We start from the raw sequence: 24880 nt of genomic DNA on the forward strand, positions 1-24880 counted from the left end.
GACTCTTATTTTTAAATTAAATAAAAAAAACAAGTTTTTTAAACTGAAAGTAAGGAGCGACATTAAAACTTAAAACGAACAGAAATTATTCCGTATATGAAAGGTGCTGTCCCCTCCTCAACGCCTCGCTCTTTACGCTAAATTTTTTTATTGTTTTAAAAAATAAAGTTGTGAGACAGAGTCAAACTTTAGCGTAAAAAGCGAGGCGTTGAGGAAGGGACATCACCTTTCATATACGGAATAATTTCTGTTCGTTTTAAGTTTTAATGTCGCTCCTTACTTTCAGTTTAAAAAACTTGTTTTTTTTATTTAATTTCTGATCGTTTTTTAGTTAATGCAGCTTTTATTTGCATAAAAATTTTACTTTTTTTTTGCTAAATGGATGTCTTTACAATTTAAGTTACGTAACTAACTTCTATATTCGTATATTTTTCTTATGGCAAAAAATACAAAGTTGCAGATTTTTGCAGATATGAGCTTGAAACCTATGTAATAGGGTTTTCTGATAAACTGAATCTGAAGGTGTGTTTGACATTAAAATTCTTTAACTTGTAGTTGATGTTTCCCAACTCTTTAAAAAATCGGTTAAATTTTCTCAGGCTCGTAGCCTTTGATGAGTAATACTAAACTTAATAAAATGTATATATTTAGAATCAGCATTATAAACACATTCTTTTGATACATTTATTGACATAAAAATTACGTTTTTCAAAGTTTCGATTAGCCTAATATTGAGCCGTATCGATTGTTTTTTTATTGTTTTTTTTTATTAATTATATGTTATTACGTATATTAGGGGGTTCTACCCTTAGTCAATACCACGTTCTTTACGTTAAAAGTTAAAAAAAATTTTATTCACAAACCCCTGAATCACAAAGGCTGTTTAATTAGAATAGATAACTCTTTTGAAAGCACTAAAAAAAACTGTAGCGTAAAGAGCAAGGTATTGACTTGGGGGAGAACCCCCTCACATACGTTATAATTTCTGTTCGTTTTAAGTTCTAATATTCCTTCTTACATTTCAGTTCAAAAAACTTGTTTTTTTTAATTTAATTTCTGATCTTTTTTTAAATAATGCTTGGAAATCCGGCGCCCCCATCATAGAAATATCCCTTACCCCAAAGAAACATCCTCCACAGAAATATTCTCCAGAGTAACCCCCTCCTCTAGCCCCCCTCCAGAAAAAATCCTTCCTGAAAATGATTGTATACTTCCCAATAACCAATAAATAATGCTGGCAAGTCCGGCGCCCCCTTCATGGCAATTTCCCTTCCCCCATGAAAACTTCCTTCATGAACAGATCCTCCAACATAACCCCCGACCCCCCCTTCCCGCCCACAACCAGAAAAAAAACCACCAAAAAAATTATGTATAATTCCCAATAACCAAAACAATATGTTTACATTTGGTAAAGTTCATAACTTTTAGCCCTCCTTCTGGGAACTTCGGGGGAGTAAGTCATCCTAAACGACATATTTATCATATTTTGGACCATGCTGAACAAAATGGCCATCTCAAAATTTTTATAGGGTGACTTAGGGAAAAAATTAAGCGTGGGAGGGGGCCTAGTTGCCCTCCATTTTTTTGGTCACTTAAAAAGAGCACTAGAACTTTTAATTTACGTTTCAATGAGCCTTCCTACGATATTCTAGGACCACTCGGTCGATACGATCACCCCTAGGATAAAAAACAACAACAAACAAACAAACAAATAAAGACGCATCCGTCATCTTTCTTCTGGCCAAAAATGTAAAATTCCACATTTTTGTAGATAGGAGCTTGAAACCTCTACAGTAGGGTTCTCTGATACGCAGAATATGATGGTGTGATTTTCATTAGGGTTCTATAACTTTTAGGGGGTTTTCCCCTTTTTTTTGAAAATCAGCCAAATTTCCTCAGGCGCGTAACTTTTGATGGGTAGGACTAAACTTGATGAAATTTATATATTTGAAATCAGCATTGAAATCTGATTCTTTTAATATATCTATTGGTATCAAAAACCCGTTTTCTAGAGTTTCGGTTACCATTGAGCCGGGTCGCTCCTTATTTACAGTTCGTTACCACGAACTGTTTGATTTTACACCTTAATTTATTTCCTTTCCATTTCCATTGTTACAAATTTGAATCAAGTGTCACCTATTTTATCACTAGTACCAATTGTAAATACCCATTGAGCTAATGATCAAATACTTTGGTTATCTATGGTACAGTTGAGATAATAACGACTCTTGTACGATTTAACCTGGCAGTCGTCTGTGTGAGGCGCTGCTTCATAAATACTATTTGCGAATACACATGGGGCTAATGAACAAATACTTTGCTAGTCTCTTTTAAATCAAGGTAATGCTATTTCTAATACCTTCAATCGTGCAGCCGTTCCTGTGAAGCAAGTGGCGTCTGCTTCATCATTACGACCATTAGTTAGTACACATCGAGCTAACGAACGGCAACTTTGATTGTCGTTCTTCCAATCAAGGCAAATCTCATAGCCACCATCTTTTTGAAGATCGATTTAATAAAGATTTAAAATAAAGAATAAATAAGGTCACGAAAGAGTAAGAGAACCTTTTGATAACTTTTTATGTAATTTAAAGTTAGCAAAAAAAAAAAAAAAAAAATCATTTTTACGAATTCAGACGGATTTTTAGATATTCCCAAAAGCTTGTGGAGTGGAGCAGTTTGCAAAAATTAACGAAATCTGAAGCCGAATGATCCTTAATATGGGTATAAGAAAAACACACATAAGCTTTTCAAAGCATGAGATAAGCTACCCAAACTATATGGCATATATTATTTAAAGTCAATAGCATTGATCTAATAGTCTCTCCCATGTTAATTTTGTTCTTGGACTTATCAAATGGAACGATCAAGTATAGAAAGTTAGAAGGTCATCCAACAACAAATAAGAATCTTTAACAAATCAGAAGTCTGTTAAAAGAACATTGTTATAGGGTCTATGGGGGTGAGTGAGTCAGTTCTCCGGTCTCTTTTGCCTGTAAGTTGTTATTTTTTTATTTTTGTTTCTGGTTGATCGATAGAGAAGGACAAGGTCAAACATGGTGAATGTTGAGAATTGATGAGTTGTTATTGAGTAAGGGTGGTATAGTCGCTTATTAGTAAATTTTATGTGACAGTTCTTTTTTGTTGTTTTTAGGCCTAGTTGGGGTAGTGATATCCTGTACAAGCTTAGCTTCTGGATTTTGTTATTTTTTTGTTTATGAATAAACCCAAATTTAAATTAAAAAAAAGCCCCTTTAGGGGAGAAACTCGAAGTGTAGCAACCCAACATTTTCGCCCGGCTAAACCCGTATTCGGATCAAATTGGATCATAATCTAGAAATAAATTTAATCAGAATATCCGAAGGGCCAACAAATATACCTCCGTCAGTGCAGCATAGATTAGCTCGTCTCCTCTCTCTGCCCCTGTGTTGCCACAGTCACAGGTTTCCTGTGAAACTTCACAGGATTTTTTTATGGTCACAGGTTCACAGGTTTTTGCCGCTGAATGGTAGAAAGTCACAGGTTTTTGTGCTAAAGGCTCCTAATATGACATAATAGTCTGCTAAAAGTTGAATTTCGTAAAGCTTCCGAAGCATACTTTCAAAGTGTCATTAATACAAAAAAACAGGTTAGACAGGCTTTGTATGAAAACATCTATGCGTATATATGTCAGACTTCAGACTCTTTCCAACATGAAATCAATGCTTGGCATTTCGCAATATTTTGATCTTTTGATCATTTTAACTTAGATTCACTTATTTTAGATAAAAGTCAGTCAATGAGGACTGATTTGAACTTTTTTGAATGTGAGTCTCTGTTTTGTTTGTTTTCTATGCAGTTTTGTTTCATAGAGGAATGACTGATATTGATAAAACCGTAGATTTGTGGCTCTTCAGAATGAAAAACTAAAGGAGTAGTGTAGCATTTTTAAATTATCTTTTTTATGTTTAAATTTCCTTTGGTTAAATTTTTGTTAAATTTTCAGCTGGAGACGTGGACATTTATATCAAATTTTTCTCTTCGATTGGGATTTTTTGCTTATATTTGAGTCTGGAGGTAGTGCTGTAAATATTTTTACAGAACTCTTTACACTAAAATTTTTAAGTACTTATAAAAAGGCTTCTTATTGTTTTAATCAAACGAACCTCGTGTTTCAAGAGTCGTTCGGAAAGAATTGGGAGTACTGTTGTATTATCTGTAACACACGCGCGATATTGTATAGTGAACATGACAAAAGAAACTAGTCAAGCAAATTTCTTTCATCGTACAATTCCTATGCCGAACATTGCAAACAGTGGTTTGAACTTTAGTTTTTGGGGGTTGAAGGGGCAAAAAAGGTACCTAGGTAAGGTCAGGTTACATATTTAATATATGCTATACTTTATCCCCACCCCTTGAAGTGGAAATATTTCGCCGAAATTTGTTTCTAAACTATTATATTTTTATCTTATTTTGTTTCATTTTTTGAGCATTAACAAAACTTCACTTCTCGCGTGTGTTACAAATCATACAACAGTTCTGAATTGGGATGAAATTCAAACTTTAGCGTAAAGAGTGAGGTGCTGAGGAGGAGGTGACCCCTTCTACATACGTAATAATTTCTGTTCGTTTTGAATTTTAATGTTGCTTCTTACTTTCAGTTGAACAAAAATGTTTTCTTATTTAATTTCTGGTCATTTTTTATGTAATGCCAGGAAATCTGGCTCCACCTGCACGGAGAAATCCTTCTCCCCACGGATATATCCACTAAACAATTCAATCCTGGTGAAAATATACCCCGAACAATTACCGTTAACATCTATTCGCGTAAAAGTGAGTCTATAAAGAGAAAGCAAAACATATGAAGAATTTCATACAGTAATTCTGGCAAATTCCCCAAGTGTAAAATTTCCCCTGAAAAATTTACTAGTACTGTTCTAATATCTGTACAGCACGCGAGGCGTTCACTTGACAAAAGCAAAGATCTGACGCTATCTAATGCTGTATAAACAAGTATTCAGGGGTATCTCACTCTGGGAAATATATTTAAACTTTAGTTTTTTGGGTTTTAGTGGGACAAGCCTCGGTTAGGTCAGTTTACGTTTTAAATCTCTGCTATGCTTTTCCCCACCTCTCCCCCCCCCCTAATTTGCAAATATATAGCCAATTTTGTTCATGAACTATTATATTTTCATCATATTTTGTTCTGTTTCATTAGCATTAACCAAACTTCACTTCTCCCGTGTTGTAAAGATATTAGAGCAGTACCAATTCACCTCCTGGAAACTTCCCTCCCCATGGAAAATTCTCCTTGTGGAAAATCCCCTGCAGTGAACTCAAAATTTGGTACTTACGTGTTAGCCCGACAATACTCAAGAAATGAAGTTAAGTTAACCCTAATCGAATATCCTAAAACATGATGAAAATATGATACTTTAGTAACAAAATAAAGGAAACTACAACAAAGAACAATGAAAGGGGGCAGTCCAGACCAGAACGCATTATGTTAAATAACTAACCCAATCAAAATACCATCTCTATATATTAAATATTTAATAAAAACAGCTTCAACGTAGTTTATTTCAGTGAAACTAAGCTAATTGTTTCTGTGCACTGTATGACAAACCGGTTTTTAGCAGCAAAATTCTTGTTTGTTGTTGGGCTAACACGTAAGTACCTAAAATTTTCATGGGACGATTTTGAGAAAAAAGGGGCGTGGGTTAGAGGGACTAGTTGCCCTCTAATCTCTTAGGTCACCTATAAAGTTCGCTGGAACTTGTAGTTTCCGGTCGATTGAGCCCTCTCTCGATATTCTAGGGCCACCGGGTCGGTACAATCATCACGTCGATTTAGCCCTCTACCCATATTATAGGGCCACCGTGTCGGTACAATCATACCTGAAAAAAAACGAACAAAAAAAAAAACTAAAAAAAAAAAACGAATATTTTATATTTATTCTGGCAAAAAAAAACAACAACAAAATTCTACAATTTTTAATATAGTAGCTTGAAACCCGCACATTAGGATTCTCTGATAAGCTGTATATGATGGAACATACAAAAACTCACATGGGGGATGTATTTGGGCAAGGTTAGAAAGGTTAGGTTAAGTTGGGTAGGGAATATACTGTTTAGGGAATATACTGTTCACCATTATGGCGAAAATGGAACATTAGAAATGGGAACGCTGTATATGTTGAATTAGGCCTGTTTATTCTTTTGATTGCTTTATTTATTTTCAATTTCTTAGTAAACATTTCCGGTCCTTTTGATTTTTAGAAATTTATCATGGAAAGAGAAAGTTTCTTCAAAAGTATTTAAAATTTTCTCAAGATCAATTGCCAACTTAACTGAGGTTCCCACATAAATCGTTGGAGCATGGTTATGTAGTGCTTTCAATGCTTCTTTACTCCCAGTGAATTTTTGTATGGACAGTTCTTAAATGAACAATAAGATAAATTAAAGACAGTGGAAACCAGAACAATAAAGAATTCACAATTTTTCTTAATTATTATTAACTATTTTAATTTTGTTATTTTAATTACATTTATTTCAGGTACTTACGTGTTATAGCGACCACACTCAAGTTCTTGATCTTTGTAAAACCGGTTTCTCTGTCTGTATTTGGAGATAACTAGCTTAGTCTCAGTGAGATAAACGGTGAGCGTATAACTATACCACCGTTTAACTAAATCCCAAGCAACTAAACCCCTGTAATTGAACCACAGTGCAACTGAACCCCCTTGCACCTCAACTCCATGCACTTGAACCCCCGTGCCCCAGACCCCCGAGACACTGACCCTCCGTGTAACTGACCTCTTGTCAACTGAACCCCCGTGCACCTGGCCCCCGTGAAGCTGAACCCCCCGGCACCGGAACCCTCAGGCAGCGGAACCCCGGGGCAACTGACCCCCCGGGGCGCCGCCCCACCGTTCAACTGACCCTCCGTGCAGCTGATACCTCGTGTATCTGAACCCTAGTGCAACTGAACCACAGTACTCAGTTTTTCAGCATTCTACAAATATGAGGCAGTATCGTTGGGTAAACCGCAAGTTAGAATATTTAAATATTCAACACTTTTGGAATTCTTTGTTTTTTAACGTAATGATTTAAAACCCTGTCTAGATGATTCACGAAAAAAGCTCTATTTTGTCACAAAAACAGAGAAAGTAAGACGTCACAAACCATTAAGCTAGATTTATTTCTCTTTTTTATGTTTGTTTATGTTTAATGTCACCTCCCTGGCACTGTCGGAAAATACCCCCATCCCCCCCAAAAAAAAATATCCACTACCACCCCTACCGCGGCTGGCTGGTTTCAAGTCACGTTTGACTTATAAAAAGGACTAGAAATCTCAATATCTGATCGAATGAGCATCCTCTGAAGTTTCTAAAACCATGAGACGGAGGTGGGGATGAGGAAGGGGAAGTCCCCCTCTTATACGGACTGAGTTCTGCTCATTTTGGGGTTTAATGTCACTCTTTATTCTCATAATAAGAGCATGGGTCAGAAATATTCGCAGAAATCAAGAGAGATTCAGTATCAGTTTCATATTTTTGATGTTTTTCAAAAATTTCTGTGCCCCACAAAAAAAATAACCCCCTCCCACCCAAAAGTCATGGATACAGCCCAGGGAATTTTATATCAAATCCCACCTTCACCCTCCTAGCAACTCTTGTTTAAACCGAAGTGTTCATATCGAATAAATATAAGTTCATATCGAACAAATATAAGTTCATATCGAATGGTGTTCCTATAGGTTTTGCGGGCGGATCTTTTCATCGAGGAATTTTTCGTTGGGAAAGGGAATTTTCCATGATTTCCCGACATTATTCAAAATCTACCAGAAATAAATAAAATATAGCAAGTAAAGTCAAGAGGTGAAGTAATTATAATAATTATTCTTCGGGGGGTGTACAAAACCAGTAGAGAGGGGTCAGGAGGTCCGAACGGGGCACCAAATATGGGCATAGAATACGGACGGGGCTCCATATATGGGCATAGAGTCATTTGGGAGAATACGTGTCTATTGGGTTAAATGACCTCTTTTTCAATGTGGGTCAACAACAACAAGACTAACCTTGACTTTCGCTGAGAGCGTGCGCTTACAACAACAACAACAACATAGACCTTGGAACACCTGTGCTGTCGACCTCAATTCACCTATCTTGAATCAATAATTCCCCTTAGAAACAACAAATTACGTTCCCCTTTCTTGACAGATCAATTAATCAATGACATCATCTGTCAGAATTTAAAAATTTCCGCTTAGAAACATTTCTCCAGGAATAGATCCAAGTCATTAATGTCTTTGCCTCGGGAACAACTCTTTTGGTCGAACTCCAAAAGATATTAATAACAAAAGGCCTTGCAAACAATTAGGCAAGAAACATCTTAGCGATGAATTGTTTTAGCGCGCGAAAAGGTTTCTTATTAATTTGAAATGCGTTAGCGCAGAGATGCCAATAACAAAGGATTACGCTGAATTTACGTTTAGGGATTATTTGGGCGAAACCGTTTTAGACAGGTTATGGAACTATTTCGGCGAAACAGATAGAGACATTTTAAAAGAAGATTTTTGAAGAGATTTTGGAAGAGGTTTTGAGTGTGGTCGTTATAATACACAAGTTTCATTTGAACAGTGTTGTGAGGTCCTCTAACCCAACCCCAAAGGGTTCCAATCCTCCTACCCCAACCCCGAAGGAAGCCCCCGGTCCTCAAAAGCCCCCCAAGCTCCCAAAGGCCATCCCCAGGCCCCAAATGTCCCCCAGGCTCCCAACTGTCCCCCCGGACACTCAAAGGCCCCCCAAGCTCCCAAAGGACCACCGGCGCCCCAAAGGTCCACCCAGACCCCCAAATGCCATCCCCGGGCCCCCAAAGGCACATCGAGCTCCCAAAGGACCAACGGGGTCCCAAAGGCCCTCCACCGGTCCCCAAAGGCCCCCCAAGCTCCCAAAGGGCCACCGGCGCCCCCAAAGGCCCACCCAGACCCCCAAATGCCAACCCCGGACCCCAAAAGCCCCTACCCCGGCACCCAAAGGTCCCCCGACCTACCCAAAGAACACCCACCCTCAACGGACCCCCACAACCACAAATGCTCTACCCCAGCACCCCGCGTTGGTTGATGTGTGTTGTCTGAAACCTATGATTTGGGATGTGTAGTTTGCTACTTCAGGCTTTTCTGAGCTAAGGTTTCCTAGTATTTCCTAGGTGAATGTTGTCTGAAACACAATACGTTCTGGGATGAGTACGCTTATGCATACATTTTTGACTTTTCTAAGCTAGATTTCTTAGCCTTTCATACGGTGTGTCCTTTCAGAAAATTATGATTTGGGAGGTGTAGTTTGCCTTTTGGACTTTTCAGAGCTAGGATTCTGAGTCACTCATAGGTGTTTGTTGTCTAGAAACTTCGAGTTTGGGATGCAGTAGTTGGCTATTGCAGACTTTTCTGCAGCTAAGGTTTCTTAGTATTTCGTAGGTGAATGCTGTCTGAAACTTATGATTTGGGATATGTAAATTACTATTTCGGACTTTTCATGAGTTGGATTTCTTAGTCTTTCATAGGTGTGTGGTGTCTGAAACCTATGATTTGGGATGTGTAGTTTGCTATTTTCGACTTTTCTGAGCTAGGATTTCTTAGCCTTTCATAGGTATGTGTTGTCAGAACACCTATGATTTGGGATGTGTTAGTTTGCTATTTCAGGCTTTTCTGAGCTAAGGTTTTCTAGTATTTCGTAGGTGAATGTCCTGTCTGAAACCAATAGATTTGGGATGTGTAATTTGCTATTTCCGACTTTTCATAACCAGGATTTCTTAGTCTTTCGTAGGTGTGTGGTGTCTGAAACCTATGAGTTTGGGATGTAGTGAGTTGGCTATTTCAGGCTTTTCTGAGTTGGATTTCTTAGCCTTTCATAGGTGTTTGTTGTCTGAAACTTATGATTTGGGATGACTAGTTTGCTATTTTTGACTTTTCTGAGCTAGGTTTCTTAGCCGTTCATAGGTGTGTGATTGTCTGAAACCTATGATTTGGGATATGTAATTTGCTATTTCCGACTTTTCATAACCGGATTTCTTAGTCTTTCGTAGGTGTGTGGTGTCTGAAACCTATGATTTGGGATGTGTGGGTTGCTATTTCTTTGACTTTTCTGAGCTGGATTTCTTAGCCATTCGTAGGTGTGTGTTGACTGAAACCTATGATTTGGGGTGGTTAATTTGCTATTTTTGACTTTTCTGAGATAGATTTCTTAGCCTATCATATGTGTGTCCTTTCAGAAAATTATTATTTGGGAGGTTTAGTTTGCTTTTTGGACTTTTCAGAGCTAGGATTCTTAGTCACTCATAGGTGTTTGTTGTCTGAAACTTCGAGTTTGGGATGAATTGTTGGCTATTTCAGACCTTTCTGAGCTAAAGTTTCTTAGTATTTCGTAGGTGAATGCTGTCTGAAACTTATGATGTGGGATATGTAAATTACTATTTCGGGCTTTTCTGAGTTGGATTTCTTAGTCTTTCATAGGTGTGTAGTGTCTGAAGCCTAAGATTTGGGATGTGTAGTTTGCTATTTTCGACTATTCTGAGCTAGGTTTCTTAGCCTTTCATAGGTATGTGTTGTCAGAACATTATGATTTGGGATGTGTAGTTTGCTATTTCAGGCTTTTCTGAGCTAAGGTTTTCTAGTATTTCGTAGGTGAATGTTGTCTGAAACCAATAGTTTGGGATGTGTAATTTGCTATTTTCGACTTTTCATGAGCCAGGATTTCTTAGTCTTTCGTAGGTGTGTGGTGTCTGAAACCTATGATTTGGGATATGTAGTTTGCTATTTCAGACTTTTCTGAGTTGGATTTCTTAGTCTTTCATAGGTGTGTAGTGTCTGAAACCTATGATTTGGGGTGGATGGATTGCTACTTTTGACTTTTCTGAGCTAGATTTCTTAGCCGTTCATAGGTGTGTGTTGTCTGAAACCTATGATTTGGGATGTGTAGTTTGATAGTTGTACATTTCATATATATGTTTATTATAACGTCTTAGGATTGTGTAGTCTGAAAAATATAGTTTTTGTTGAGTAGTTTAGCTATTTAATTATTTTCTGAGCTAAGGTTTATTAGTCTTTCATAGGTGAGTGATGTCTGAAACCTATGATTTGGGATATGTAAATTACTATTTCGGGCTTTTTCTGAGTGGGATTTCTTAGTCTTTCGTAGGTGTGTGATGTCTGAAACCTATGATTTGGGGGTGTGTGGGTTGATACTTTTTGACTTTTCTGAGCTGGATTTCTTAGCCATTCGTAGGTGTTTGTTGTCTGAAACCTATGATTTGGGATGACTAATTTGCTATTTTTGACTTTTCTAAGCTAGGTTTCTTAGCCGTTCTTAGGTGAGTGTTGTCTGAAACCTAGGATTTGGGATATGTATACATTTGGGCTTTACAAGCTAGCTTTCTAAAACTTTCATAGGCACATGTTGCTGAAACCATGATTTGGGATGGTGGGTTGCTATTTTGACTTTTCCGAGCTGGATTTCTTAGCGTTCACAGGCAGGCTACTGAAACTTGTGATTTAGATGGCTAATTCTATTTCCAAAAACTTACACACACACACAAAACACACACACACACACAAAAACACACACACACACCAAAACTTACACACACACAAAAACTTACACACACACACACAAAAACTTACACACACACACACACAAAAACTTACAAAAGCACACCAAAACATACATGCACACAAAAACTAACAAGCACACAAAAACTTACACACACACACACACACAAAAATTACACACACACACACAAACACGAAAACTTACACACACACGACAAAACTTACACACACACAAAAACTTACACACACACACACGCACACAAAAACTTACACATGAACACAAAAAAACTCACACACACATGCACAAAAACATACACACACACACACACACACACACACAAACAAAAACACAAACACACGAACACTTAAACACACACGCCAAAACAAACACACACACACACTTACACACACACACACACACACACACACAAAAACTAACAAATTCACATGAAAACAAACAATCAAACAAAAACTAACATGCTCAAAAAAACTTACACACACACACACACACAAAAACATACACACACACAAACACGAAAACTAACACACACACACTCAAAAAATTACACACACACAAACACTTACACACAAACACACACACACACACACACACAAACACAAACTAACAAATGAACACACAAAAACTTAAAATCAAACGATAACACACACACACACACTCACAAATATTAGACATACACACACGAAATAACGCAAACCAACGACAAAAATTACACACACACAAAAACTTACACAAGCACATGAACAAATACACACACACACACACGCACACTAACAAAAACACGTCAACAATAAAAAGAAACAAACAACAAACAAACACACACACACACACCCAAAAAAAAAAAAAAAAAAAAACAACCACAAACACAAAAAAACATAAACAAGAAAAAGACCAAAAAAAAGAACACACACAAATAAATGAAAAAACACACTTACAAACACCCAAACACAAACAAAAACAAACACACACCCAAAAACACGAACACATACACACACACAAAACTTACACAAACACACACACACACACACACTCAAACACACACGCCAAATCAAACACATGAAAACAAAAAAACTCTAACATAAACGCACAAAAAAATACAAAAACAAAACCAAACAAAAATACAAAACACAAACACCACAAATAAAAAACACACACCAAAACAAAAATACACACACAAACAAACAAACACACACACACACACAAAAACTTACAAACACACACACACACAAAACTAACACACAAAAACAAAAACAAACACACACACACAAACTTACACAAACACAAAAAAAACTTATATACACACTCAATATCTTAGACACACAAAAACTTACACACACACACAAAAACTTACACCCACACGCAAAAACATACATGCACACAAAAACTAACACACACACACAAAAAAACTTACACACACTCACAAAAACTAACACACACACACAAGAAAACTTACGCACACACACACTAAAAATAACACACACACGCCAAAACTTACACACACACACAAAAACTTACACACACACACACACACACACACACACACAAACTTACACAAGCACACGAAAACATACAAACACACAAAAACTTAAACACACACACACGAAAACAAAAACACACACTACAAAAATAACACACACAAAAGCTAAGACACACAAAAACTTACACACACACACACACTAAAACTTACACCCACACGCAAAAACTTACACACACACACACACAAAAACTTACACACACACACACAACACACACACAAAAACTTACACACACACTCAAAAACTAACACACACACACACAAAAACTAACACACACACACGAAAACAAACGCACACACAAAAACTTACACACACGCAAAAACACTTACACTCACACAAAAACTCACAAACACTCACAAAAAATTACACACACAAGCACACTAAAACTTATGCACCCACAATAAAACTAAAATCTCAAATTTAAATTGTCTTAATTTTTAATATTTAATTTTGAATTTATATATTGAAATTAAAGAGTTTTAATATTTAAGTAGTTACTTTCTGTGCTTTACATTCTAACAGTTACATTCTCTTTATTTCTCTAATTTCATTTTGAATTTCTCTCATGAAATGCAAGAGTTGGAAAATTGGGTTCTTAGTCCACCAGCTCAGTATTGGGGACCCAGTCCACCAGCCTGGACGGTGGAAATTCAATAGCTCAGAATTAGGGTCATAGTCCACCAGCCTGAATGGTGGAAATCCACTATCTCACTATTGGGGTCTCAGTCCACCATCCTGAATGGTGGAAATCCACTAGCTCAGAATTAGGGTCATAGTCCACCAGCCTGAATGGTGGAAATTCACTAGCTCAGAATTGGGGTCTTAGTACACCAGCCTGAATGGTTGAAATTCACATTAGACGAGGTTACTTGCGCACACACACACAGAGAGAGACGACTAACACACAGGGACAACACACACACAAAGAGACGACACCTAACCTTTTCCGGCGAGTAGGGTTAGGTTAGGTTAGGTTATCTTAGGTTATGTTAGGTTACGTTATGTTAGGTTAGCATACGTACGCTTCTCTTAGGTTAGGTTAGGTTAGGTGAGAGACAGGCAAAAAGTTAGGTGTCTGATTAGGTTAGGTTAGGTTAGATTAAGTTCGGTTAGGTGAAGTTAGGTTCGGCTAGGTTAGCCTCCGTACGCGCGCGTCCGTATGCGAAACTAGCCTCACCTAACTTAGCATAACCTAACTTAATCTAACCTATCCTAACCTAACCTAACCTAACTTAATCTAAGCTCACCCTATTTATTCTGATTTTGTGTGTTTTCACCATAAAATATCTTGTCTTTAGCAAAATTATCCAGAGATAGTTTATTCTCTGCATAAATAAAAAACTTTCATCCGATTATCTGATTGCACATATTACCAGTTAAAATTTTTTTTTTCTGATTTTTTGTTTTTTAACAATAAAATATATGGTCTTTCGTAATATTATCCAAAGATAGTTGAAAATCTTAATAAATATATTAATTTTTAGTCTCATTGTTTAGGTACTTCTGGAAACTTGATAATTTTTTCTGATTTTGTGTGTTTTCGCAAGAAAATAGCTTGTCTTTAGCAAACTTAGCCATAGCTAGTTGAAACTCTGCATAAATAACTTCATTTTTAGTCTAATGTGTGTGTGTGTCTGTGTGTGTGTGTGTGTGTGTGTGTGTGTGTGTGTGTGTGTGTGTGTGTGTGTGTGTGTGTGTGTGTGTGTGTGTGTGTGTGTGTGTGTGTGTGTGTGTGTGTGTGTGTGTGTGTGTGTGTGTGTGTGTGTGTGTGTGTGTGTGTGTGTGTGTGTGTGTGTGTGTGTGTGTGTGTGTGTGTGTGTGTGTGTGTGTGTGTGTGTGTGTGTGTGTGTGTGTGTGTGTGTGTGTGTGTGTGTGTGTGTGTGTGTGTGTGTGTGTGTGTGTGTGTGTGTGTGTGTGTGTGTGTGTGTGTGTGTGTGTGTGTGTGTGTGTGTGTGTGTGTGTGTGTGTGTGTGTGTGTGTGTGTGTTACCCGGCGACGCTTCTCTGGTCCGGGGGACCTTTGGGGGCCGGGGGAGGGCCTTTGGGGCACAGGGAGGGCCTTTGGGCACAGGGAGGGCCTTTGGGGGCCTGGGGGACATTTGGGGACCGGTGGAGGGCCTTTGGGGGCGCCGGTGGCCCTTTGGGAGCTTGGGGGCCTTTGGGGGGCCCGGGGGTGGCCATTGGGGGCCGGGGGGGGCCTTTGGGGCACAGGGAGGGCCTTTGGGGTCCTGGGGGACATTTGGGGACCGGGGGAGGGCCTTTGGGACCCCGTTGGTCCTTTGGGCGCCAGGGGGACCTTTGAGGACCAGGGGAGGGCCTTTGGGGCAGTTGGGGGGCCGGTGGAGGGCCTTTGGGACCCCGGTGGTCCTTTGGGAGCTTGGGGGGCCTTTGAGGGTCCGGGGGGACAGTTTGGGGCCTGGGGGACATTTGGGGACCGGTGGAGGGCCTTTGGGAGCTTGGGGGGCTTTTGAGGACCGGGGGCTTCCTTCGGGGTTGGGGTAGGAGGATTGGAACCCTTTGGGGTTGGGTTAGAGGACCTCACAACACTGTTCAAATGAAACTTGTGTATTATAACGACCACACTCAAAACCTCTTCCAAAATCTCTTCAAAAATCTTCTTTTAAAATGTCTCTATCTGTTTCGCCGAAATAGTTCCATAACCTGTCTAAAACGGTTTCGCCCAAATAATCCCTATACGTAAATTCAGCGTGTTCCTTTGTTATTGGCATCTCTGTGCTAACGCATTTCAAATTAATATGAAACCTTTTCGCGCGCTAAAACAATTCATCGCTAAGATGTTTCTTGCCTAATTGTTTTCATGGCCTTTGGTTATTAATATCCTTTGGAGTTCGACCAAAAGAGTTGTTCCCGAGGCAAAGACATTAAGGATTTGAATCTATTCCTGGAGAAATGTTTCTAGGGCAAAAATTTTTAAAGTCTGACAGATGATGTCATTGATTGATTGATCTGTCAAGAAAGGGGAAATTAATTTGTTGTTTCTAAGGGGAATTATTGATTCACTATAGGTGAATTGAGGTCGACAGCACAGGTGTTCCAAGGTCGATGTTGTTGTTGTTGTAAGTGCACGCTCTCAGCGAATGTCAAGGTCGATGTTGTTGTTGTGAAATTTAGGTCATTGACCCCATTAACCAAGTGTTCTCCCTAATGACTCCAAGCCCATATTTTGTGCCCCGTCAGTATTCTCTGCCCATATATTGACCATAAACCACGTGGATCGTACCGGTCTTGTAAGTGCACGCTCTCAGCGAATGTCAAGGTCGATGTTGTTGTTGTTGACACACTTTGATTACGCAATCAATTTAGGTCATTGACCCCATTACGTAATCTTTCTCCCTAGGGAGGCTATGCCCTTATTTGGGGTGCAAAAAAGTTATAGGTGGCAGCAGGGGTGTCGTCCCGTGTCAATAGGGTCACCTCTACTCGCCCCAAAGAGACACACATAGCCCAAAGAGACACACACGGTCCCTAAGAGACACAGACATCCAAAAGAAAGACAAACAGCCCAAAGAGACACACATGGTCCCTAAGAGACACAAACATCCAAAAGAAAGACACACAGATCAAAATGAAACAAACAGCCCAAAGAGACACACATATAGCCCAACGAAGCACAAACAACTCAAAGAGACACAAACAACCCACAGAGACAAAAACATAGCAAAAAGACTCAAACAGCCAAAAGAAACATACACATATCAAAAAGACTCACAAACCCCACAGAGACACACTGCCAAAAGAGACAAGCACAACCCAAAGAAATACAAACACACCCAAGAGACATAAACATCCCAAAGAAATAAACACAGTTTTTTTTCCATCTATACCCCTCCTAGTATCAACTTCTTCGTATAGCATAACGTTAAACTATTTTTCTATGTTTTTTATGTATATCAGATATCAAGATTCTTAGCAGTTCGTAGCCATTACGAGATAGTCAGATACCTAAATTAAGGGCCTATAAATCTTTTTGTACCTACAATTTGTTTAGAATTAAGTGTTTTTTATAGCAGATATCAAGATTCTTAGCAGTTCTTAGCTATTATGAGATAGTCAGACCCCTAAATTAAGGGCCTATAAATCTTTATGTATTTACAGTTTGTTTAGAATGAAGAGTTTTTTATAGTAGATATCAAGATTATTAGCAGTTCATAGGAATTAGGAGATGTTCATATATCTCAATTCAGGACCTCTAAATCATTTTATTCCTACAATTTTTTTAGAATTAAGTGTTTTTTATAGCAGATATCAAAATTCTTGGCAGTTTTTCGTCCTTAAGAGATAGTCAGACACATAAATTAAGGGCCTATAAATCCTTTTATACCTAGAATTTGTTTAGAATGAAGTGTTTTTTATAGCAGATATCAAGATTTTTAGCAGTTCGTAGCCATTACGAGATAGTCAGATACCTAAATTAAGGGCCTATAATTCTTTTTGTATCTACAATTTGTTTAGAATGAAGTGTTTTTTATAGCAGATAACCCCCGATGCAACTGAATCCTACATGTAACTGAACCCCTGTATAACTGAAACCCTGGACAACTGAACCTCTGTGCTACTGAATCCCCGTGCAACTCGACCCCATTTAACTACTCCCCGTGTAACTGAATCCGCATGTAACTGAACCCTCCTGCAAGTCAACCCTCGTGCAACTCAACTCCCTCAAAACACTTTTCAGCCATTTCTTGTTAATTTTTTTTATTTCTAAACTATTTAAAATTGACAACACTGTGCAAATCATCACTTGTGTATTATACAGTACACATTCATTCCATCTCCTCCAAAACGCTTTTCAGTCATTTCTTGTTAAAATTATCCAATCACTAATTACCCCTTTTTTTTCTCCACCTTCAAATGTTCCTTTAGTACCTACGCAATTACACTAAGTCATCGCCCAGTTAACACTAAGATGTAAATTGAGAGCTTATTAACACGTTTGACCAGTTTTGATTGGACTTTGTATTTTTTTTGCCAGAAGAAAGATAACAGATACATTTTTATTTTCTATTTTTTTAAACTGGTATTTTTTCAATGGAGCTCATAAAAATTCGCAGAAACCCATGAATGTAGGACTGAAAGTCCATTCTTAGAATATCTGAATCCAATTACTTATCATTTTAGCGTGACCGCCGCTCTCTCTCTGTTTGACTTCCAAAAAATGAGTGTCACAATAGAAAGCCTGTCTGCCAAGGCATGTAGGGTTCATAGTAATAGGTGACTGGCCCGTGGTAAGGCATATTACGCAATCACTGGCAGTGGTACTAGATGCCTTACTACCACCGTTCCCGAGGTCTTGCATACCACTACTATTACTACTGCTAACAACTCACCACAGCACCACGCCGCCTGAGGCCAACACAGCTAAGCAAGCTCCTCCTCCATCCCAATCTATTCAAAGTCTTCCTCTTTACACCCTCCCAGGAAGTTCCCACTTACTTTAAATCTTTCTTTATGACATCCTCGCATCCCAACCACGGACGACCTGCTTTCCGTTTAGCCCTAGACAGTTGGCTAAAAAGGACAATCTTTGATAAACTGTCATCCTTCATACGCAGAACGTGCCCTAGCCATGTCAACCTTTCTCTCATTATAGCCAAGAAAGCGGGATTGAACCACACTTTTCGTACAGCCTACTGTTAGAAATGCGGTCAGTCAGCCGGGCACCCAAAACAATTCATAGGCAATTTCTCTGAAAAAGATCTAGCAAGTCTTCATCCGCTTTTTGGGGCGCCCATGCCTTAGAATCATATTTGACCAGTGTCATCACTGTAGCTTCCAATATTCTAATCTTGGTTTGTAAACTAATCTTCCTATTCTTCCAAATATTTTTGAACTGTGAAAAAACACTCTGAGCCTTGGCTATTCTGCTTTTAACATCTTCACGCCTCCCAACGTCTTTACTAATAATGCTACCAAGGTAAGTGATGCTGCTCACCTGATCAATCTTTTCGTTAGCCAACTTCACCTTTTCATCTTCACTTATTCCTAGCCTTAGTGACTTGTCTTCTTAACATTAATTTTCAAACCTAAACTTCGACATGGAGGCAGGTCTTACATATCTGGCAGGTATTGCATATGTTATTTCGACAACCTGGTACATTTAATGTCCTTCAAACTACCCCCCCCCCGCAAAACAAGACAAAAGTCAGTACACAAATAGCCTCCCAACTCCCTCTGAAAGTTCATGCTCGATCGCCCAAGCCGTTTCTGATATATTGGGCCATACGTTATATTCATACCCGGAGTCCACATAAACGACACGTTATTTTTTTTTTTTTTTTTACCTAATTTCTTGACCATGAACAGATTTTATATTCCATAGGGGCTTTTAGTATAAACATGTTTAGATGAATCAGAGACAAAGAATTTTTAGCCTCTCTCCTTACACATAATTTAGAATTCCCCTGTCCCCTTAATTCTCCCAAGACTGCCTGAAAGTTTAACTCCATCTGCCAATCCATTCCTGAGATATTGCAGATCAGGTGTTTTAATAATAAGTATACAAATAGCGTCTTTCGACTTACTTCTGCCTTTTTCCCAAGTCAAAATTTAAGGTCTACTTACCTTCCTTTAAACACGTCCTGAAAAATTCTACTCGATTCCCAAGGTCTTTTCCGACACATCCCAGATAACATATTGCGAAAATTCGTGCGCACGGTGTGATTTACTTCGGTAAGCGTGTTGTTTCAGTAACATATACTAAAGGAAACTCTGGATAATATTTGGGTAAATTTCTAGTGGGTCATATAATTTAGCTAAGATGAAATTGAAAATGTTACTTGATGCTTTTTTATGCAATTCAATAATTAAATAATCGCTTCTCGGGGTAATTGCATCTTGAGCCCTTGAAGGGGCCCCGAAGGTATTTTATATGAATTATGAAAGAGCATAAAAAAAGCATCAAATGGTGTTTTCACTTTCATCCTAGCTAAATTATATGACCCACTAGAAATTTAACATGAACTTAAACCCCCCCCCCAAACCCCCTAATGTGAAAATATATACCCTGAATTAGAATATACCCTGAATTGTCGACGGCATTCGAAAAACTTGAAACGGTAAGAAAACGGTTTATATTTGAGTTGCCTAATATATGAGGTTTGAATTGTTATAAATAAGTATTTTTGGAATACATTGCTCTTGAACAACGTATTTATATACTAGTAATATGTTTTTAACCACTTTTCAATAACTTAACTAGTGTTGATAACTTCTTCGTGTTTCAAGACACAATTAAAATTATGTCTTAAAAAAAAAAACTGCTTCGTGTGGTTAAAAAATTAAATACCTTTGGGGCCCTTTTAAGATCTCAAGTTGCAATTAGCCCCAGAAGCGATTATTGAATTATGAAAGAGCATAAAAAAAAGGGCATCAAATGACGTTTTCGTGTTCATCTTAGCTAAATTATATGACCCACTAGAAATTTACCAATATTTGCCTAGTGAACAATCACAAAGAGTTCCAAGCTGATCGAACAGCTAACACCAACCATTTCCCTTTTTTTTGCTAACTCTATTGGTGAACGATGGATAATTCACCTCCTTCACGGCCACTGTCTCTGGGGCTGTAAAGGTGACATAGACCCCAGAGTCAAATTTAGCAGACCTTTCGACTATTATAAACAAAATGACCATCTAAAAACTTCGACCCTATGGCATGGGAATTAAGGAATGTCTGGGAATAAAACGGGCACGAAAAGGGACTAACTGCCCTCCAATCGTTGTTAGCCTTTAAGAACGCCACTAGAAGTTTTAATTTCAAATTAAATGAGTTCCTTTGCCAGGATCTACCACCACGCATTCTGCATGAAGTGTTAAAAAAAACAAGATATGCTTCTAGTAAAGAGATACTTCTCTTTACTAGGTCACCGATAGAGCATTGCCTACGATTTATATACAATAAATTTACAAAAAATATCAATGCAATAACAATGGTTTAAACTACTGAATAAGTTCTTGTAGACACCAGTTTCCTTCAAAGCTAAAAGAAGAAAAGTGAATGTTAAGGATATACTTATTTTCCGTAAAAGAGATTTCTAAAAGTAAGTTCTAACGAGAAATGCAATATCCAAGGACAACCATTCAATAGCAATAGCTAAATGTGTAGAGTAAACACCCTTGGAGACCAATTTCTTTAAAAGGTAAAAGAAGAAATGAAGGTATTAAACAAATGGCAGTTATCTCCAAGAGATATCTTTCATTGGAGAAGAAAATGAAGATACTCAATTAACTACTTAGGAATTAACTACTGATTAACTGAAAAAAAGGGATTACCCTATACGAAAGAGGTCCTTTGAAGAATAGAAGAGTACTATAATAAAACCTAAGACAAATAGAAATAAAGTAATATTTGCAAATAATTCGAAAAACTCAGATACACATAAGGTCTTTTGATTTACTTCGGTACGTGTCCTGTCTCAAGAGAATACTCATAGGAAAACCTGGAAATCTTTACTCAGCAAACGATTCCTAAGAACTCAAACTGATCAGACAGCCAATACTAAATTTACTGTTAAGAAGAAATAACTGATCAGACGACCGCTTTTTCTACTAACACATATCTGTGAACAACGGGAAATTTAAATAATTTAGGGCCATTGTCCTTGGGGTTGTGGGCGTGACATCAAACCTAAAGGCATACTTGCTAAGCCTTTCGACGCTTTTTGAACAGAATGGTTATCTTAAGGTTTTGATCCGACACCACGAGGGCTACGGAGAGGGGTTGGTAGTCCAACAATGTCCTCTTAGCCCAACAATTTGAAGATATAAGACTCGAGCTGACCGAAATTTTCGTTCTGTTATTCATTGTTTACTCTCAATATTCAACCACGTGGGCTACGGAGAGAGGTGGGTAGCAAAAAAGGGATTAAGTTGGTGCTTTTTCAATAAAGTTCAGCCTTAAAACGCACTAGAACTTTTAATTTCCGGTTGAAAAAAACGCCTCCAAAGTTCCTAAGACCACCCTTTCATACGAAAGAACCAGGAAAAAAATATGCCTTTTCTGGTCTTTGTCATACCCCAAAATCATGCTTGGTCATACCCCGTTTCGGGAAGATCCATCATTTTGATTCTACCTTTTCTTTAGCAGTGAGGTCCTCTTAGCCCAACAATTTGAAGATATAAGAATCGAGCTGACCAGAATTTTCGTTCATTTTATTCATTGTTTATCCTCAATATTTTTGTGTATGGGGGGGGGAGGGTAGGTCATGCCCCAAGACCATTTTATCATACGTTAGGTTCCTCTTGGCCTAAAGACAAAAAAAAAACATTTTTGTCAATAAGTTTTTCCTTACCTTACCCTATAGTTAATGCAAGCGGCAAGTACTGGATTTGTTTTTGCCATCAGCCAGTTTTCCCCTTTTTCAAGCACATTTCTGAGTGAAGATACATACAAGATGTTTGCATACAAAATTCAGCTCAGTTTCTTTTCCTTTCCCCATCAAAGTAAATTCTAGGAGTATTATTTATTCAAGCTATGGTGGATGGGGGGAAGGGTCCGATTTCCAGAAGTATGAAATCCGATTTAGCATGCTACAGAGCAATGCTCTAGAGAGGGACCTCCGTTTGAGAAAACAAGGTTACAATTCATCTTGCAACTTTGGCAGTATTCGGGAAACTATCGATTTATTTCTTATGATCACCTTGCGTTTCCTCAATCACGGAAGCAGTAAAGGTCAAAGGGGAAGAAAGAACCTCATTAAAATATTAAGGTAAGTAAGGATAAAATTTAGAATAAAAAGATATAGAGCTCATAACTTTAGTTTAATGGGCCTGGTAAAAAAAAAAAAATAATAATAATAATAAAATCATCAGACAGCCTCACATACATTTATTTTAACTGAAGATGACACAAACACTAGCTAAGTCATAAGCCTTAATTCCCATATAATCTTGGAACATTCCCCCCTTCCTCTCAGAAGCGCAACAATAACCTTTCTTATTTGGTGTTACCTTTTTTGTGTTGATTCTAATTTTTTTTTACTAACCTTTACTGTTCGTTTGTTTTATGCTAAATCCAGATTCGTCTATGATTTTCTGTTAACCCGTTTTTCTCAACTCACCGAATTGCATCTTTGTGTTTTTGTACTTTTATCACACAAATTTTGTTCGCCATCTTTCGACCCCTTCTAAATGTCCAATTATTTCCTAATTGTATCAGTATATGTACTTCCGATGACAGTGCAATAATACACCATCAAAATCTACCCCCCCCCTTGAATAAATAAAACAACATAAACGGGTGATTGGACACAGCAAAAACTATAAAACAAAAAACTGTTATACAAGAACTCAATAGCGCAGCGGTAGTACAATTGCCCGTGGTCAAGACGTATTTTTGTCGTTGAGAAGGCTAAACATTTTTTTAGCCTTAGAGAGGAGGAAAAAGTCAATTTTTCACGTGAATCTATGAATGAAAGTTAAAGCAGGGGTGCAAAATGGATAGTGTTGCTATATAACTTTATCTTTTTAACTTGTTCTCCTCATCTCACTCACTTTTTTCATTTAAACATATATAACTCAACCATTAGCCTCATTTTAGTATATTAAACGCTAAATGCATATTAAATGCGTCAATACCTTTGTGGCAACTAAATGTTTCTTCTTGTTCTATAAAAATATTATGTTCAAATGCCAACTGTTACAGAAATTTAGCCAACTACACCACTGCGCGTGTGGGCGGTTCTAGCAGACAACAAGCTCAACGTAATCGATGAAATCGGGTTTCGGTAAATTTTTACCAAATCATATTATTGAGTTAGGAATAAAGTGAATACACCATTCGCTGCCTTTTTTTATGCTGATTACGAATATGACAATCATTTCTATCGAAAATGAATTTCAGCCCCCCCCCCTTACCTAACCTAAACCCCACCCCCATATGTGCAAATATATATCCTGAATTGACATATATAGGGGGAAGGGCTAAAATTCATTTCCGATAGAAATGATTGTTATATTCGTAATCAGCATATAAAAAAAAGGCATCGAATGGTATATTCACTTTATTTGAAACTCAATAATGATTTGGTAAAAATTTACCCGGGTTTCAATCCAGGTATTTAGCATGTTGATAAATTATTTTTTTACTATAGCTGAACTTAGATCAACTTGGAAGCCCAATCCCTCTTGCGCCCCCTCGTTTTTACTTATATTCATATATACTCGAGAAGAAAAAAATATTGCTTTTGCTTTAGTCCATTTTGATAAATAGTAATTTTTTTTGCATTTATTATTGTATTAATTTTGCGACTTAGTTACAAGGACAAAATTGTGCAGGGTAATAAAATTCCAAGGTTTTATTGTAGGTAAAATATTAGGCAGACCTACCTTGTTTCGGGTACCTAAAAGGCTTATCATAATAATAGAAGAAAACAGGGTATTATTTCAAATTGACTTTTTCCTTTTTTTAAGTACGTATTGAATAGATAAAGTTTAGTTCTGCGTTCCATAATACTAAGGATCCATAATCCATAGACCACACGAAATGACATTTCTACAGCTGGAAGTTGGAAAATAAAATACTAATAATAAGTTCACATATTAGGCTTCTTGGCAATACCGTACTCAAGGGAGGGGTTAAAGAGTTTGAACCACCTCCCCCAAATGTTTATGCAACTCGTAAAAACGTTATAAAAATGCATAAAACACTTTTGATGCATTTTTTAAGTTTTTGTAACCACCCCCCTCCCGAACAAATATATTGGATAAGGCCCTGCTTCTTGG

The 24880-nt window shown here is 37.8% G+C and overlaps 2 protein-coding genes across 2 annotated transcripts in view; one reads left to right on the forward strand and one right to left on the reverse strand.

The window, feature by feature from the left end:
* Positions 1–24880, forward strand: part of LOC148939641 (uncharacterized) — a 363231-nt gene that overhangs the window by 120527 nt on the left and 217824 nt on the right. The window lies entirely within an intron of this gene.
* Positions 21029–24880, reverse strand: part of LOC148939644 (oxidation resistance protein 1-like) — a 29464-nt gene continuing 25612 nt past the window's right edge. Inside the window, exon 2 of the mRNA XM_089106660.1 lies at positions 21029–21137. Coding sequence (XP_088962786.1) covers positions 21098–21137 — 40 coding nt within the window. The 3' untranslated portion in view covers positions 21029–21097. The remainder of the gene's footprint in view (positions 21138–24880) is intronic.

The sequence above is a fragment of the Artemia sp. Qi Xiang Cuo genome, chromosome 21 (assembly GCF_049724085.1).
Source record: "Artemia sp. Qi Xiang Cuo chromosome 21, ASM4972408v1, whole genome shotgun sequence".
In the NCBI taxonomy this organism is placed as follows: domain Eukaryota; kingdom Metazoa; phylum Arthropoda; class Branchiopoda; order Anostraca; family Artemiidae; genus Artemia; species Artemia sp. Qi Xiang Cuo.